General features: G+C 32.9%; 1 protein-coding gene across 1 annotated transcript; it reads left to right on the plus strand.

The window, feature by feature from the left end:
• Window positions 1-9,077: 9,077 nt before the first annotated feature.
• LOC133806561 (uncharacterized) lies at window positions 9,078-10,744 on the plus strand. Its single transcript, XM_062244651.1, has 3 exons — window positions 9,078-9,295; window positions 9,627-10,107; window positions 10,328-10,744. Exons 1-3 carry the CDS (start codon window positions 9,078-9,080, stop codon window positions 10,742-10,744), a joined length of 1,116 nt encoding a protein of 371 aa, XP_062100635.1.
• The last annotated feature ends 6,403 nt before the right edge of the window (window positions 10,745-17,147 follow it).

Here is a 17,147-nt window from a genome sequence, read left to right on the forward strand (position 1 = left end):
TCCTGAGTCTGATGACACAGATACTGAACAGACAGAAAAAAGGTTTCCAGGTATTATATCTGATGAGATTCGAAAAGAACCCTCTACCAGAGTCAAACTGAACCATCCATCAGATTTAATTCTGGGGGATCCTAAAGACAGCATGGTGACACGAAAAAGGTTTAGTAATGTTTCTCGTTTTGCTTGTTTTTTATCCAATTTTGAGCCTAAAAATGTGAAAGAGGCATTAACTGATGCTAATTGGATTGAGGCTATGCAGGAAGAATTGGAGCAATTTCTTAGAAATAAAGTGTGGAATCTTGTGCCCCGTCCACTTGACACAAATATTATTGGTACTAAATGGATCTTTAAAAATAAATCTGATGAATTTGGTACTATCATAAGAAATAAGGCAAGATTGGTGGCACAAGGATACACACAAGTGGAAGGGATAGATTTTGCTGAAACATTTGCCCCAGTTGCAAGACTGGAATCTATACGTTTGTTACTCTCTATTGCGTGTTTGATTGGTTTCAGGTTGTTTCAAATGGATGTGAAATCCGCATTCTTGAATGGTGTTTTAAATGAGGAGGTTTATGTTGAACAACCTAAAGGGTTTGAAGACCCTCATTCACCTGACCATGTCTACAAGCTAGACAAAGCTCTTTATGGGATCAAGCAGGCACCAAGGGCATGGTATGAGAAACTTACAAATTTCTTGGTGTCACATGGGTACAAAAGGGGAGGAGTTGACAAAACATTGTTCATCAAGACTGTTGATTCACATATCATAATTGCTCAAATCTATGTGGATGACATTGTTTTTGGCTCTACCTCTGAGTCAGAAGTTGAAAAATTTGTGGAACAAATGAAAGTCGAGTTTGAAATGAGTATGGTGGGTGAACTAACGTTTTTTCTAGGTCTGCAGGTAAAGCAAATGGAGGAAGGCACTTTTGTGAGTCAAAGCAAATATGCAAAGAATTTGGTCAAGAAATTTGGTCTTGAAAGCTCAAAATTTGCAAAAACACCAATGAGCACCACAACTAAACTCACAAAAGATGAGAATGGTGTCAAAGTTGATCCTACACTCTATAGGAGTATGATTGGTAGTTTGCTTTATCTCACTGCTAGTAGACCTGACTTGTGTTATAGTGTTGGTGTGTGTGCCAGGTACCAAGGAAATCCAATGGAATCTCATGTGAAGGCTGTGAAAAGAATAATTAGATATGTTCATGGAACAACTGATTATGGGCTTTGGTACACCAAAGAAACTAATCCCACTCTTGTGTGTTTTAGTGATGCAGATTGGGCTGGCAACACCGATGATCGAAAGAGTACTAGTGGGGGATGTTTCTATCTAGGGAACAATCTGGTGTCATGGCACAGCAAAAAACAAAACTCGATCTCCCTCTCCACTGCTGAGGCAGAATACATTGCTGCTGGAAGTTGTTGTGCTCAACTCTTATGGATGAAACAAATGCTGAAAGACTATGGGTTTGATCTTGACACTTTAACTGTTTTTTGTGATAACACAAGTGCTATCAACATTTCAAAAAATCCGGTACAACACTCTAGGACTAAGCACATTGATATTCGACACCATTTCATAAGAGAATTAGTTGAGAATAAAACTCTTGTGCTTGAGTATATTGAAACTGAAAAACAACTTGCAGATATTTTCACCAAGGCCTTGGATTCGGTTAGGTTTGACTTCCTCAGAAAATCCTTGGGAGTTTGTCTTGTTTAAAGTATTGGTTCTTGGTTGCTGGCACGAACTTAGAATCTGTTCAAACATTTTGAGAATCTATGTGTATGTCTTAGAATAAATTATCCTGTGTTGTATGAATTCCTGATTTGCTTGCCTAGAGTAAAATCAAATAGCAATCCCTTCGTAGTTTTTTTTTTTTTTTTTTTTTCTGTGAATCAAGCATTGTTTTATGTGACAGTGGTGTTTAGTGTTTCACAATTTCAGGCTCCTATGAATGAATAGAGCTACCTTCCTAGTGTGTGAAAGCCATCTTTGAGTAAGTTGGAACTTTGTAATTCGGAGTTATGAAGAGGATACTCTACCATAGAAAAGGGCTACCACTAGGGTAAGTGTGAGAGCGTCTTCATAGGGTACAAAATTTTGAAAGAGACTTTCTGTCAAATTGGGCAATGTTCCCTTGCTACACTCTCACACACATATGCTTGAAGTTGTGATTCACCGAATTTTTTTTTAAAAAAAAAGGAAAAATGATTCACATAGTGTTTGATTCATTTTGAAATATGCTTAGTAGCTGGATTGTGCTTGATTTGTGTTCAGGTATTGCTCAAGAGTTCATCCTCACAAGGTTTTTTATTTTAAGGTTCTCATACACACATGATTCTTTCATTGATTGTTCAGATTGTTTGTCACGTGCCCATAATTCAAGTTGTATTTGTTGTTTAGTTTTATTTTATTTTTTTTAAAAAAGGGAAAATTAAAAAAAAAGGAAAAAGAAAAATGGGGGAATTGTCTTGACCGAATCTTGGTTTTATGAATATTGCTTTTATGAGTTTCTTTTCAATATACCAAGTTATTCAAGATTTTTTTTATTCTTGACATCTCACGTGAATTAATTGAGAATATTGTGTTGCTTAAAGTCTTTGACGTGGTTTCCTTTTTTGAAATCGTATGGCTAGGGTTTGATCTCTCTTATTGTGTCGTGATCTTCACCATTAAATTCGGTTTCCTTTTGTGTTCCTCTATTGTTGTAATAAAAAGGGAAAGAAAAGTGTAAAGGAAGGGAGCAAGGCGATCGTGTGCCATGATGAGGATATTTGGTCTTAATAAGAAATTTTTTATAAAAAGGAAATATCTCTTCCTTGTCAGATTTGAGCAGTTATTTCAGAGAGATGTGACAGATTTTTGGGCAATTAACCGTCCTTTTTGAGTAATGGAAAGATCACATTCGGTTTGGTCCTTTATATAAGGGTTTCTTCCTCTTGTCTCTCTCACATGATTTCTCTAACTCTTCTTCATCTTCTTGGCTGTTATTTCTTGTCTTTGTTTTTTTTTATTATAGATACCATGGTGAGGACCAGAGGAGCACACTCAAAGAAAACTCCAACCAATCTCTCGAATCCTCTGTCTGGAACACCTGACAGCACAGCCTTGCCTTCTGCCTCTGCTCTTCCCAAGTCCGTCTCGACGCCTAGTTCATCTGCGGGGAAAAAACCCAAAATGAAGCCGCGTAAGCAGACAACTCCGGTTCTCACGGTGACCCCTCTAGTGTTCCCCGATGTTGATGCTGCTGTCCCTGTGTCGTCACCACCACCTAAAGGGGTGGTGACCAAAAAGGAATCTGGTATTCCTTCTTCTCAGAGCGCTCCAACCAAAAAGACTAGGGCATCCGAAAAAGGGTCTGTCGAACCCTCTCCACCAAAGAAGTCGTCTCTCCCATCAAAGACATCTGACAAAGGTTTTTTGAAGAGGAAAACGCCCTCCGATTCGACTGTCTCTCCTTTATCCTCGATCAAGAAACGTCTCAAGGACAACCCACCATCACCGTCCACTTCTGAGGCAGATGAAGAAGAAGAAACAATGGGTGACGAATCCACAGAAGATATCCCAGAGAAAGTGGCCTCTGACAAAGAGCTGTCTCAGGAACCTGAAGAATCATCCACCGACTCTGAGCCAAGGGAAGAGGAAGATGTTGCGTCGTCTGATCCAGATGTGGACACAGTCCCAAGCCCTGTCGCCACTGTTCCCAGTCCTGTGGAAACAAAACCCTCATCCAAGGGAAAAGGCGAGAAACCCATCTCTCGGTTTGGTACTCCTCTTACTAAGTCAGTGGTAAAATTTCAACCTCACTCTTATTCCTTCTGTTATAATGATAATGAACGAGATATGATGCTGTATGCCCATCGTAAGTTCCTTCCAGAGAGGAATTTTGTTCTTAGTGATCATAGGTCCTTCGGAGTTCTCATCTTGCTTCAAACCCGTGAGTGGGTTGGGTCCCTGGTGAAGCTTTCTGGCTATGTGGAGCGTGTTGTGAAGGAATTTTATGCCAATCTTACCCATGATGTGCTTGATCCAAAGTCCCCTCACTTCGAAAAGGTTTATGTCCGCGGACAATGGTACTCCTTCGCTCCTAAAGATATTGCAATCGCTCTCCAAATTCCGATTGCAACTGTTGAAGACCCAGCTGCTGACACACTTGATCGCGATGAAGTGTTGTCCGAGCTCGTGGGACAACGCATGCAGTGGTCCCCCAACACTGTTCTGCTGGTCACCAACCTGACAAATATGTATGCTGTGCTACACAAGTTTGCCACTTCAAACTGGAAGCCTACATCTCACACTAACACCATTTCTTTTGACCTGGCCGCATTCCTCTATAAAGTTGGCACAGGCATAGAAGTTGATTTGGCGAAACACATTTTTGATCAAATTGTTGGTTTCCGCAGGGGTAATCGTAAGTCTCTTAATTTGCCCTTTCCCCATCTCATTTATACAATTCTTAGCATGCAGAATAATGACATCAAACTGGAGATCGAAGACTTGGTCCTAGCCACTTCTGCCGTTTCATTCCGATCAGGTGGCCCTTCAAATGAGACTGGCGAAGCACCAAGCGCCAAGAAAGTGAAGCCTCAGTCCCTCAATTTCGTATCTGAGGACCTGCCCCCTGATTCTGTCCCAACAGTTTCACCTGCTGTGGCTTCAGAATTGGCGTTCCTTCGTTCTAGCATGGCTGATCTTCACACAAAGTTTGCTATCATCCAGCAGTCCATTCAAGACCTACTGATGCTTGCCACCCGTGCTTCAAATTCTTGATCTCTGTTTTTATTATATTTTTTTTTGCCATACAACATTGGTATTTTGGGGTCTTCTATTTCTCTTCTTTGGTACTTTGACAGACAAATAGGGGGAGAAGCACTCCTGGTTTATTTTTTATTAAGTTTTTGTGAACATCAAACTCTGGACCCTCTACTTTTTGAGGGGGAGTTTTATTATGATTACTTGTTTTTGATTACTTGTGCTTTTTCGCAGGGGGAGTTTTATTTGGTAATCTCTAACTTGTTTTTCTTGCAGGAGTGTTATATTAATTTTGCCTTCCAAAGTGCCAAAGGGGGAGATTGTAAAATCCCGGTTTTGAGGGATTTGTTTCTATTTTTAGTTTATTGGCATTTTTGGTTTTAGTCAAAATTAATATTGTATTTATTGATTAAATCATGTTTAATGTGTAATATTCTCTGCTGTAAATGTCTCTTTCTGTATACAGAATAAATCTGGAATTATCTTGGAAATATTCTTGTCATTTATTCTCATTGTCTCGGTTAGGAAAGTCTGGGTATCTTTTGTTTCAGCAGAATCCGATTCTGTCGAAACAGATGGATATTTACCTTATTTAGAATTATCTTGTGCATCAAGTAATCAATGGTGAATATTCTTTATTTATGCTTTTGTTTCTCTATAAAAGCTTCTGACCTGTGCGATTAGGTTATCACTTCAGAGATTGATTTCATATTTTGTTGAAGTGCCGTTTTCATGTGTAGAGAGCTTTTGTCCTAGAGCTCTTTGTTTTGTTTTCTGTTTTTCTTGCATATGTTTGTTAACTGTTTTGCAGGTAAAACTCTCAAGGACACTTTGTTTAGGAGCTTCGGGAGAAGCTTGTAGTGTGAGTCACTCTTCGGGAGGATTAGTGCACGGACCAGAAGTTGAAGGGAGTTCAAGTTTCTGAGTCATTTGGAAGTGTTATTAGGAAGTGTCAAATTGCTGGGATTGCGACAATTTAAAGAGGGAGTCTTTAAGATTGTATAAGTCAATTGGTGATTGTAATTTGAATAATTCTTATCTAATAAACTTCATTCTCTGGGCGTGGCCTCGTGGATTAGTAACAACCTGCAAAGGTTGTTGATACCACGTAAAAATTCGTGTGTCCTTTATTTTTACGTTTCTGATTAAGTAATTCTGTTGACACATATCATACATCTGTTTAAGCATTTCCGCAATCTGTTAAAACGTGTTTTTACATACATCCTTGGATTAATTATTTGAATTAATCAATTAATTTAATCCAAATAAGAGAATTTCAATAGTGTTGGTCAATTCTGAAAGTTAAGTACTAGTTTCCCTAAAATCTTCCACAAATTGTCTATTGAACTCTCTTTGCTCCTCTATAAATGTGTGTAAAGTGTCCTCTAAGGAATTCCTATTAGTCCAAACATTATATTGAAGTTCATGGGGGAAGTTAGAAAAATCGTGCTCAAAATTCATGTGAGGCATTGCATGGTAGTCGTACTCAGGCTTCCAACTAAAATCTACGGGGTTGATCCAACTATAATTATGATTTCTATGGTCGACTCTTGCAAAGTCACAATAACATTCATCATAATCTACCTCGAAAACCTCGTAACTTTCTCTATCAAACTTAGTTTCTAAGACCTCAAGTTCTTGGTATTCTCTTACACTAAGTTTGTATGCACTCCTAAAATGGCTAGTACCCTCAGTAGCACTAGAATTATGATTGTTTCCGAATGAAGAATAATACATTGGAAAATACATCTCAAAACGTTTATTTTCTTCTTCATTCATTTTTTTTAATTTGTTTTGCTTTAGTGATTTTTTTTATTTTTGTTTTACTTGTTTCCAGATCGATTTGAGGTTCTTAGAATGGTCCCACTTAAGACCCGAACTTTATCTAGAACTCCCCGAGGTTACTAGATAATTGTGGAGGGGTCACAATTCACAAAAGTGGTCCTCTTACAACCAACACTTACTAGAACTCCCCGATGTTACTAAGTAAGCATGGATGAGACTTTACTCAAATTGGATTTTAAGCAAAAATTGCTTATGCTGACAAAACAAGCTTTGTTTATTATTATTAGTGTTGTTGTTATTGTTGTTGTTGTTGTTGTTGTTGTTGTTGCTGTTGCTGTTGCTGTTGTTGTTGTTGTTGTTGTATTTTCTGATTTTTTTTAAAGATTTAAAACCTAAAATTAAAAAAAAAAACCTAATAACAAAAAAAATTAAATAAAGAGACAAATCTAACAATAATAAATAAATTTTTTTTATCTAAACACAAGAAATAAGATGCTCACAAAGCCTAAGCAAATATTATAGAAAAAAATGTAACAAATCCTAAACACAAATAATTAAAATAAAAATAAAAATAAATAAATGAATAATTTGCTCTCAACGAAAGCACCAAATTGTTGTCGCAGTTTTTTGCCAACGGTAGATTTATAAATGTAATAAGAGTATTAGTGCTTATTTGCAAACCGTAATGAACTTATAAGAACCCTTTCGTACACAAACAATTTTTCGTAGTTCAGTGGTTAAAATCTACCTAGTCCATGAGATAATATCATTACTCTTCTCTCACAATTTCTACAGAGTTTCAGTAATACAAAAAGGCCCTCCGTCTTCTTGTTCATTATCCCTGATATTTATAGTGGAATTTCCTGGAGAGGTTTAGGTAACCGTGTACATAAATATGGTATACATTTAATACAGATAATTTTCATTTACATTGGGATATGATTGCATAACAGAATATTCTCCTGCTATCTCAGATAATAAATGATAAATGGGCAATACAAACTGGGAATTAATGAGCGTATAAAGTGCCTCCGAGTCTGTCAGGATTCTTCAGTATGCGTCCTGACCAGGTTTCCACTGGCTGAATATCTTCATCGAGCTGGTGATCGAAGATTATCCGAACCTTAGTTTGGATTAACTTCTGAGCGCCCTAAAGGGGATCTGGCCACTATATGTCTCGAACTGAACCGTCATCCTATGAGGCGACCTGATAATGACCTGAATGTCGTATTGCCAAGTCCTAACTCGAGTTTCTCACATCATCATTAGCTAGATGTTCTACTTGTCTGGTTTTCTATTTATTCATTTGTTAATTGTACCCCTAGCTGAGTGATTAAACTCGTGCTGATTTTTACGGTACAACATAAGTATTTATAGAATTATATTTACAGAGTTTTCTCTTGTAGTCCATTAATATAATCAATATATGTAGTTTTGTCCTCCATTTATTGGTTCGTTAATTAGAGTTGGTCAAAATTAACGTTTTACCCTTCTAATTACCTCTTTATCCTTAAGTACCATTAATTCGCTAGCGAATAATTAATCTATAATGAAATTATAGATTTGAGCTCAATAACTATTCAGTTCTAGAATTTACCCTTAAGGAAACCAATATTCAATCTGGTAGGAAAGTATGGATTCCATTATTGTAATTTATTTTCCAAGCCATTCATGATATTGAATCTCCAAAACAAAAGTCATTAGCCTCATTATACTAAGAAACATTAACGAGTGAATCAAAAGATCCAATAAACACAAACACGAGTTCATGAATACTCAGGATTTTGACTAATCTACAAATGATCATCTATTATGATAAGAATCAAATCTTTAGGTCAAACGACAAGTTTATAAAGAAAATTTATTCTTATCGGTCCCGTCATATGTAATCTCTATTATATACAACAATTTTACTAATATGTCTATCCACATCAGTAATCCGAATCTATATCACTTGCATCCCGTATGCTTAGTAAACCGCACTAGTAACCATTCATTAAAGATTTCATACTTTAATATGTTACTCACTATTTTATTCATTATATATGATATTAATTCTCTTGTACTAATTCAAGATCGTAATCTCATGAATGACTAAAGAATTTTTTTGATATTATCATATAATTAATTCAAACAATAATTATAATACTCAAATATAATAAAAATATTCTTTTATTTAATTTAATAAAATATCTTTACATAATTTTAGTGCATTAATCCTAATAAAGAGGTCACATACAATTTTAAAGAGAGATTGAACAATTGTAAGAAATCCCTTAAACGTCTCCAAGGTAGAAAAGATGTTAATGGGGTGAAACGATATGAGGAAGAGCAAAAGAAATTATTTGAAGTTATGGTGCAAAGAGACGATTTTTGGAGACAGAGGTCGAAGCAGTTGTGGGTGCAAGTAGGAGACCAAAACAGCAAGTATTTGCATGCCGCTGCTAGTGCAAGAAGGAGAAACAATTAGATTCATTGTGTGAAAAATAGGGATGGGGGTTGGGTTGATTGGGAGAGTGGTCTCCAAGAGGTTATGACAGAGTATTTCCAGGAGTTGTTCAAAGCCTCTGAGATAGAATGGCACGAGATCATTGAGTGTAATGAGCCGTCTATTAGCACTGAGCAAAATTTGGAATTATTTAAGCCTATTTCGGAGGAAGAGGTTAAAGATGCTTTGTTTCAAATGCACCCAGATAAATCTCCAGATCCTGATGGGATGACACCAACATTTTATCAGAAATTTTGGAGGATGTAGTGGCTATGGTTAGGAATTTTTTTACTCAGAGGTTCTTTCAAACAAGCTAAATGACACTCATGTGGTGTTTATTCCTCCTCAAAACAGTTATTCAAGCTTTGCCAGCCTATACCATGAATGTCTTTCTTCCTCCGTTATCTATTCGTAAGGATGTAGAAAGAATGATGAGTCGTTTTTGGTGGAATACCTTGGATTAGTTGGGACTATTTAAGCTCTCATAAATCTAATGGAGGTATGGGTTTTAGGAATTTGAGGGATTTCAATTTAGCATTGTTGGGCAAGCAAGGGTGGCGTTTATTGCATAATGAGATGAGTCGGTTGGGCTAGATACTACCCTCGGGGCTCTTATCGAGATGCAGTTTTGGGCACCAATCCAAGCTTCATTTGGTGGAGCATATGGGAGGCTCAAGATCTGGTACGGAAAGGTGTAAGGAGAAGTGTCAGGTCGGGTTCGGAGATTGACATCATTAAGGATCCTTGGCTCCATAGTGATGAAGACATGTATGTGGTATCTAATCACCCTAGTCTTGGCAACAAGAAGGTGGCATCTCTTCTTAAAATAGGGCAACGTGATTGGGATGCAGAGTTGATCAATGACATGTTTGTAGAAAGTGATAAAGAGTTAATCCTAGGTATCCCTCTGAGTAGCTCGGCAGACAAAGATCTTTGGCAGTGGACAAAGGAGTTGTCCTGTTTCTATACAGTTAAAAGTGCTTACAAGTTCACTCCCGAGCTTAAAGGAAGATGGTGGGTGGATGATAACTCTAGTTTTTGGCATCAGTTTTGGCAGTTAAAGGTTTCGCCAAAAGTGTGTAATCTGCTTTGGAGAGCTTCCTCAAGCTGTCTTCCTACTCGGGTTCAACTTTGAATGAAGCATGTTGATTTGGAAGCTTCTTGCCCAGTGTTCCAAGGTACCTCTGAAACTATCACACATATACTAGATTTCCCTTTTACGTTAAGGTGTTGGGGGAAAGGTGGGAGTGAGACTCCCTAATGACAATACACTTGTGTTTGCAAGTTGGCTTTAGGCGGTTTTTGAAGCTAATTCGAAGGAGAAAAGAGGTGTGGCTGGGATGTTGTGTTGGGCACTTTGGAAGGGGCGGAATGATCTGGTTTGGAACCAAAATATCTTCTCTATTGAAGAGGTGGTTGTGTTGGCTAAATCTAATCTTGATCAATGGTTGTCAGCTCAAGAGAAGCATGCTTCTCTGTTTGTGGATCTTCTACTGCCAGAGGACGGTGGGGAGTGTTGGACTAAGCCTCAAATGGGATATGCCAAGATTAATGTTGATGCAACCTTGTTTGTTAATGACAGACAGATTGGCTTCAGCTGTGTGGCCAGAGATCATGATGGATACTTGATTGAAGCCATTGCTTCTCGTAGGCGTGGAATTGTGAAGCCTGAGATGGCTGAGGCTTTAGGTGTGAAGGAGGCCCTGAGCTAGATAAAAATGAAAGGTTGGTCAAATGTGCTATTGGAATCTAATTACCTCTTTGTTGTTCAAGAAGTTAGGAGTCGTGTGTCTATGGTCTCTCCTTTCGGCTTAATTATCAAAGATATTCAGTCTATTTTGTCTAGTTTAACAAATGTTTCCTTACTGTTTGTAAAACGATCTACCTCTTGTTTACAGGCTGATCGTAGTATTAGTGGGAGTGATATTCCTACTGAACTTTTGTCCAAACTATTGGAAGATGTGTTGATTTAATGAAATTAGCAACATTATTGAAAGAAAAAAAATCAGGTTTAAGTAGTAAACAATATAATTTTTAGGTGAAAGTTGGCTTTGAAGATTGCCAAGTGAATTCAATTCGAGTTGAATGTTTAAAATACTAATTTCCAGATATAAGTTCTCGTAAATAGTTGAACGCTAAAATATAACTTTTTGTATAGAATTTTATTTGATTTCATTGTATTTTATTATTTTTATACAATTTTATGTTTTTTTTAAATGATGTACAATATTATATTTACTGTATTAACTGTTTGTAAATATTTAATTTTACAATTTCAATTTATACTAAATTATATTATGCGTTTTTTAATGTATTTTAATAATTTTTAATTACACTTTTTAATATGTTAAGTCTAAAATAAATTATTTATTCATTTATTATTTCTTATTATCAATTTTTTATTTTAATAATTTCTAAATATACTTTTTAATATTTTAGTCTAAAATAAAACATATATTTTTTTAATTATTATTATTTTGTAAACTTGTTTTATTTTTAAATTATAAACTATTTTAGGCCAATGAGAAGTCGCCTTGTAGATTATTGGTTAAATTTAACAGTAAGAGGGGAATGTAAATGTAAGTAACAAATTAGAGGCAAAAGGAACTTTTGTTGCTAAAAAAATTTGATTGAGGACTCAATATTAAAAGAAAAGTCATAGAGACGATGTAATTTGATATTATTAAAATCACGACTTGTTTTACAATTATGTTAGTTTCAGTTAGAGAAGAATTTGCATCAAAATAGTAAGTTTGTGGACCGATATGTAAAAAGAAAATATATGAGAACTAACTTGCCAAGACACATATTGTTTGGGGACTATTGGTAGGAATAAGCTTTGGTTTCAATAATATTAAATTACACCATTATCTTTAACCAAATAGTTTAATGTATCCCCTTAAACAAATTATTGTCAAATTAATTTTAATAAGATAATATTACTGTTTACTTGAAATTATTTTTGAAATATTATATTACTAAAGTGTTTTAAATAAATTGATTGTCAAAATGAAATAATATTTTTTTAAATATTTTTGGTTTATTTAAATGAATATTTTTTAAAATATTATTGTAAAATATATATATAAAAAAATCAAGTAATTAAAGAGAGGGTGTTCTTATCTTATTAAAATTAAATTTGACTAAAAATTCATTGAATGAGTTGTTTTGTATTGTTTGTAAAATAAAGGGATATAATCTGGTATTGTTTAAACCATACATCTCTATAAATGGTATTTAAGTAAAATACAAAAAAAAAAAAATTGTATACACACCCTTTATATAAAATTGTGTGACGTATCTATAATCTTCAAACTTTAGATCAGTAATGAAGAAATTATGGCAACCATAATAAAATATATTTCTTTTTTTAGTAGTCTTTGTCGGATGAATTCCAATTTTATATCCCACTTGCCAAAATTATCATATTTTATAAAAAATTGCTAAAAGACACTATTGTTATCTAACAAGACAAGAATGTAAGATATTGTTATTTGTGCTTATTTAAATTTAACAAATAATATGACGTCATCTCGTCTAGTCTTTTAGACTTTAAAATAACTTTAAATATTAAATAGGAACACTCTATTTTATATCAATTGTATTGATGGTGTTATTCGGGTCGGGACATGGCAATTGGCACGTAGTGATTTGAATAGTCTTGATAAGGTGGTCCTATGCCGACGTCGGTATGAGCCATTGTTATAACATAACACGTTATTGTTTGCTTGTGTTTGTCGACTGAAGTGTTGTTCATTTTCGTTTGTGACGTTTAGGTAAAGTCCCCCACTGTGTAATGATATTTGCTCATCCGAAATTTTAATTTAATATCTCACAAATTTTCCTGTATTTTAACTTTATTAAAAAAAACAATTTTTTACTAAATATTATTTTTTGTTATAAAACTATCAAGAATACTAAAATGTAAAATATAAAGAAAATAAATTGACAAAGAAATAGAGAGATAAAAAGAGAGAGTTAAATTCTTGTATATCTTATTTTAATAGGGGAAAGACATCTATTTATACAGATAAATAAACCCTAAGAAAATCGTGCAACTACTTTGAATACAATCAATAATCAATGCTAATATTTTACTTTGAGTAACCTAATGATTATTCATTATTGTGGACATCCATATATATAATATTTTATAACACTTCCCCTTGGATGTCCATGAAAACTACTTCATTAAAAACCTTGCTAGAAAAACCCAGTAGGACAAAAACTCAGCCAAGGGAAAAAGAGTGCAGTGTATATTTACTCTCCGTCATTTCGACTCTCTTGAAGATCCTTTAATCGACACATTTCATTCTTATGTACCATCTTCTTTAACGCTGATGTTTGTAATGGCTTTGTAAATAATTCTGCAAGAATGTCGCTTGATCGAATTTGATATACATCAAATCACCACCCTTTTGAAGATTATGTGTGAAGAAGAACTGCAATGAAATATATTTAGATTTATCTCATTTAATGTATTATCCTTTTAGTTGAGCAGTGCATGCATCATTATTTTTATAGAGAATTGTTGGTATTTCTTTATCAGGTGATAATCCACATGTTCCTCAAATATGTTGTTTTGTTGATCTCAATCACACATTTTCCCCCTGCCTCATGAATTGCAAGTATCTTAACATGATTTAAAGTTACCTCGTTATTACTTGTCAGGAAAACCTAGTGGGACAAAACCTGAACTAAGGGAAAAAGAGTACAACATGTATATAACTCCCCCTCATGCATATATTCATGGTAACTTTAGTGATCAAATATCTCATATGATTTTCATTGTAATTATAAATCACCATAAATCATCTATGATCACATATTCACTATAACTCTTCTAGAGCATATATGTCGAATAGAATATGAATATTTATCCAACATATTAAATCAATCATGTATATAACCTTGTTCATTATCATATCATACCAACAATGTTATAATATGCATCATATTTATGGATATTCATTATCTATGACTATGTTCAATCCAAAATTTGAAATTTAAATATGATCACATGAATGAATATCTTTAATAATATCAATTTTCATATGCAATAAAGATGGTACTTCGGGACCATATATTCGTTGCATTCTTGTTACATGTTCTTTAATTTCTACATCAAGTGATCATAGACACTATGATTCTTTGTGCATATGAAGTTCTTTGGGACTTCTCTACTCATAATTTAATCTATAATCAAATAATATAATTAATAATTTCGAATCTACATGATGAAATAATAAATATTTCTTCAGTAGTTTATAAAATAATCTGGAGCTCTTCAAGAGCTTTTTACAACATATTATTTACGAATTCACATTGCATAGACAATTATACTTGTAATTCTAAATAATTATTCACCTACATGTCTTTAATCCAGACAAAGATTTTTATTGTAAAATGCGCGCGACTTTGAATTTATATCTCATAAGACATGTTAAATTCTTCTAGAATTTTTCTGGTAAGGTATATTTTAAATTCTCATATTACTAGAAGCTCCAAATAAATAATTTGTATTACAACATTTATATGACACATATCAGTTCTCATAAAACATATATATTCCAGGCTATAATCAAATCTTGATTATATTTTCTCATAACAATATGTATATGCGTTTATTTAATCATTCTCTTATCTATACAAAATTTGTACAATAATTCATTTGTGTACAAGTATACAAAATTCTCATTAGAACTACATTTTCTTGTACAAATATTTATTTGTACCCCTACAGGTTTTACTTCACTTTATGTGAGTAAATTTATACTATTTGTATTGCGTCATATAATTTTGGCAAAAACTAAATATACGTCGATAATTCTCGACCCGTTTAATATCGTGATCCTTGCTATCTCATATTAGTTTATTGCATATGCAAACATTTTGTATTGTCGACAATAATTCATAATATGACAATTTCCTCCCACATTGACATAACTTAAAGAGATCTCATTATTTTCAACATACTCGTCAAACATGTATATTATTTATAGGTACCTATATAACAACTTCAATGGCTTTAATTATTATCAACTTTTTTATGTCTATAACCTCTTTAATGAGTCTCTTCAGGAGCACAATTTTTATTTAATGTTCAAATTATCGATACTTTATAACATTAAGGCATCTTCATGAGTGTCTTTTACTTACAATATCTTCAGGACGAACCAAATGAACATTTATTTTCATAATTTCTACTTTATTCACTTACACTTCAAGTGTTATTAGACTCATTCTGACTCAAGTTATATAATATTGATTTGTAGTTGGCATACATATATGTATGCTTTTATCTTTTTTAACTTCTAGTTCTTATTTTGTGCAAAGATTATTTTTCAAAATATTCATCGATCCAACTGCATTTCTCTCCCCCTGATCGAGAGAATATTTAAAAAATTAATACTACATATAGGGATTTCAATATATCACAATAAACTAATATTTGTTCAAACTCATATATATTATTGGGTCATTGAACTTCAGGTTCAATAAATCACAATTACGAACATATTTCATTTTCAAGAATGAGTCATAAACATATGTATAGTTGAAAATATACAAGCTTATAATTCTTGTAAGTTCATGATCATACGACTTTATCACATCGATAAGAAATTATGCAATAAAAATCCAACAATGATTCAAGAATGCAAAGTGAATATAATTAAATACTCATTATCAAAATAATAAAAAAAATTCTCATACATCTTGGACAAAAAAATAAAACTATATAGCAAAATAATTGTCAGAAGAAATATAATTTCAACTTATAAATAATTATGAAAATTTTGAGAAATGAATACACTAACATTCTAATGAGTGGCACTTTTATAAATGATATACATGAAGTAAAAAAAATTAACAATAAAACTGGAAAAGTTAAAATATTTATAAACAGAACATTTGAAACTAGTTGAAATATATATATTTTTCTTTTAAAAATACATAATATTCAAATTTATTTTCACTTCTCATATGCAAAATATATATACATGTTTTCTTGAGCATCATATAAGAATTAATAATAAAAAGAATCTTCTGGTTATTCATCTAAATTTAGGAAAATTTATACATTTCATTGCATATGATTGATCATTCAATTATTGAACTTCATGTTCACTATACTTTGTATTTCACTAAAATTTTCAACATATACATAACCGCTATAAAATATTTATTTTTGTTTATATACTAGAGAATGAAATAATTTTAATATCCTTCAAAATATATAATAGCATTGATTCTTCAATAATCAAATTTCTCCATTTGATTTTTGTAATATATTATGTTCAATAACATTATATTTAACCATTTTCTCTATCAAATGGTGTGATTGCTTAAAAGCAAAATTATTTTTCAAATATAAACAACTTTATCATTCATTCAAGTTAATACACAATGATAATAATCATGTTTGTTGTAACCAAATAGGTATAATCATAATATGAATATATCACTTATTTTTCTTTCCAATAAGTGGTCAAATTTATTAATGAAATAAATCATTTCTTATTCTTATGACTTGATATATTATATAATTAAATATATGACCGGTACTATATAATTATAAGTCATTTTTGGCCACATTCACAATTATATAGACATTGTACAACCGGTACATAAAATATGTTTAACTTTAGCTAGCAATTGTGTTCAGGTTTCATCAAGACCATTTTCAAATAATCTTTGTGACTTTATAACACTTTGAGGAATGTAATTATAAATTATATTTTGATCAATGACAAAGTTCACTATAATACTAATAATTTAGACATTCACTTATGGAAATGTGTAAAAATAGTAGTGACTATATATTTTTTTTATCACCAATAATTATTTAAGTGTCATTCACTTCAGGGAATAATATTTAAAAGACATTACTTGCTCCTGGCAAGAAAAAGTACATATATGATAATATGACTAATATGGAATATCGATACTCTTTAAAATAAAATTTCATTTTCTATCATTCTCTTCAGAGAATGATGTTTAAATATTTTAAATGTACAATGAAATTGAAATATATGTTAACTTCTTCATTGTACAATTCATATATATTCAATTCAATAATCAAAGGTATTTTCACTAAATTAATATGCATTTTTC

This window comes from Humulus lupulus, chromosome X (assembly GCF_963169125.1).
Source record: "Humulus lupulus chromosome X, drHumLupu1.1, whole genome shotgun sequence".
NCBI classification, from domain to species: domain Eukaryota; kingdom Viridiplantae; phylum Streptophyta; class Magnoliopsida; order Rosales; family Cannabaceae; genus Humulus; species Humulus lupulus.

Excerpts from the sequence above, each read along its gene's own strand:
- LOC133806561 (XM_062244651.1), top strand. The coding sequence starts at position 9,078 with ATGACAGAGTATTTCCAGGAGTTGTTCAAAGCCTCTGAGATAGAATGG. Across the intron at positions 9,296-9,626 it reads TATCAGAAATTTTGGAGGAT|ATACTACCCTCGGGGCTCTT; the intron begins GTAGTGGCTATG and ends CGGTTGGGCTAG. Across the intron at positions 10,108-10,327 it reads AGTTAAAGGTTTCGCCAAAA|GCGGTTTTTGAAGCTAATTC; the intron begins GTGTGTAATCTG and ends AGTTGGCTTTAG.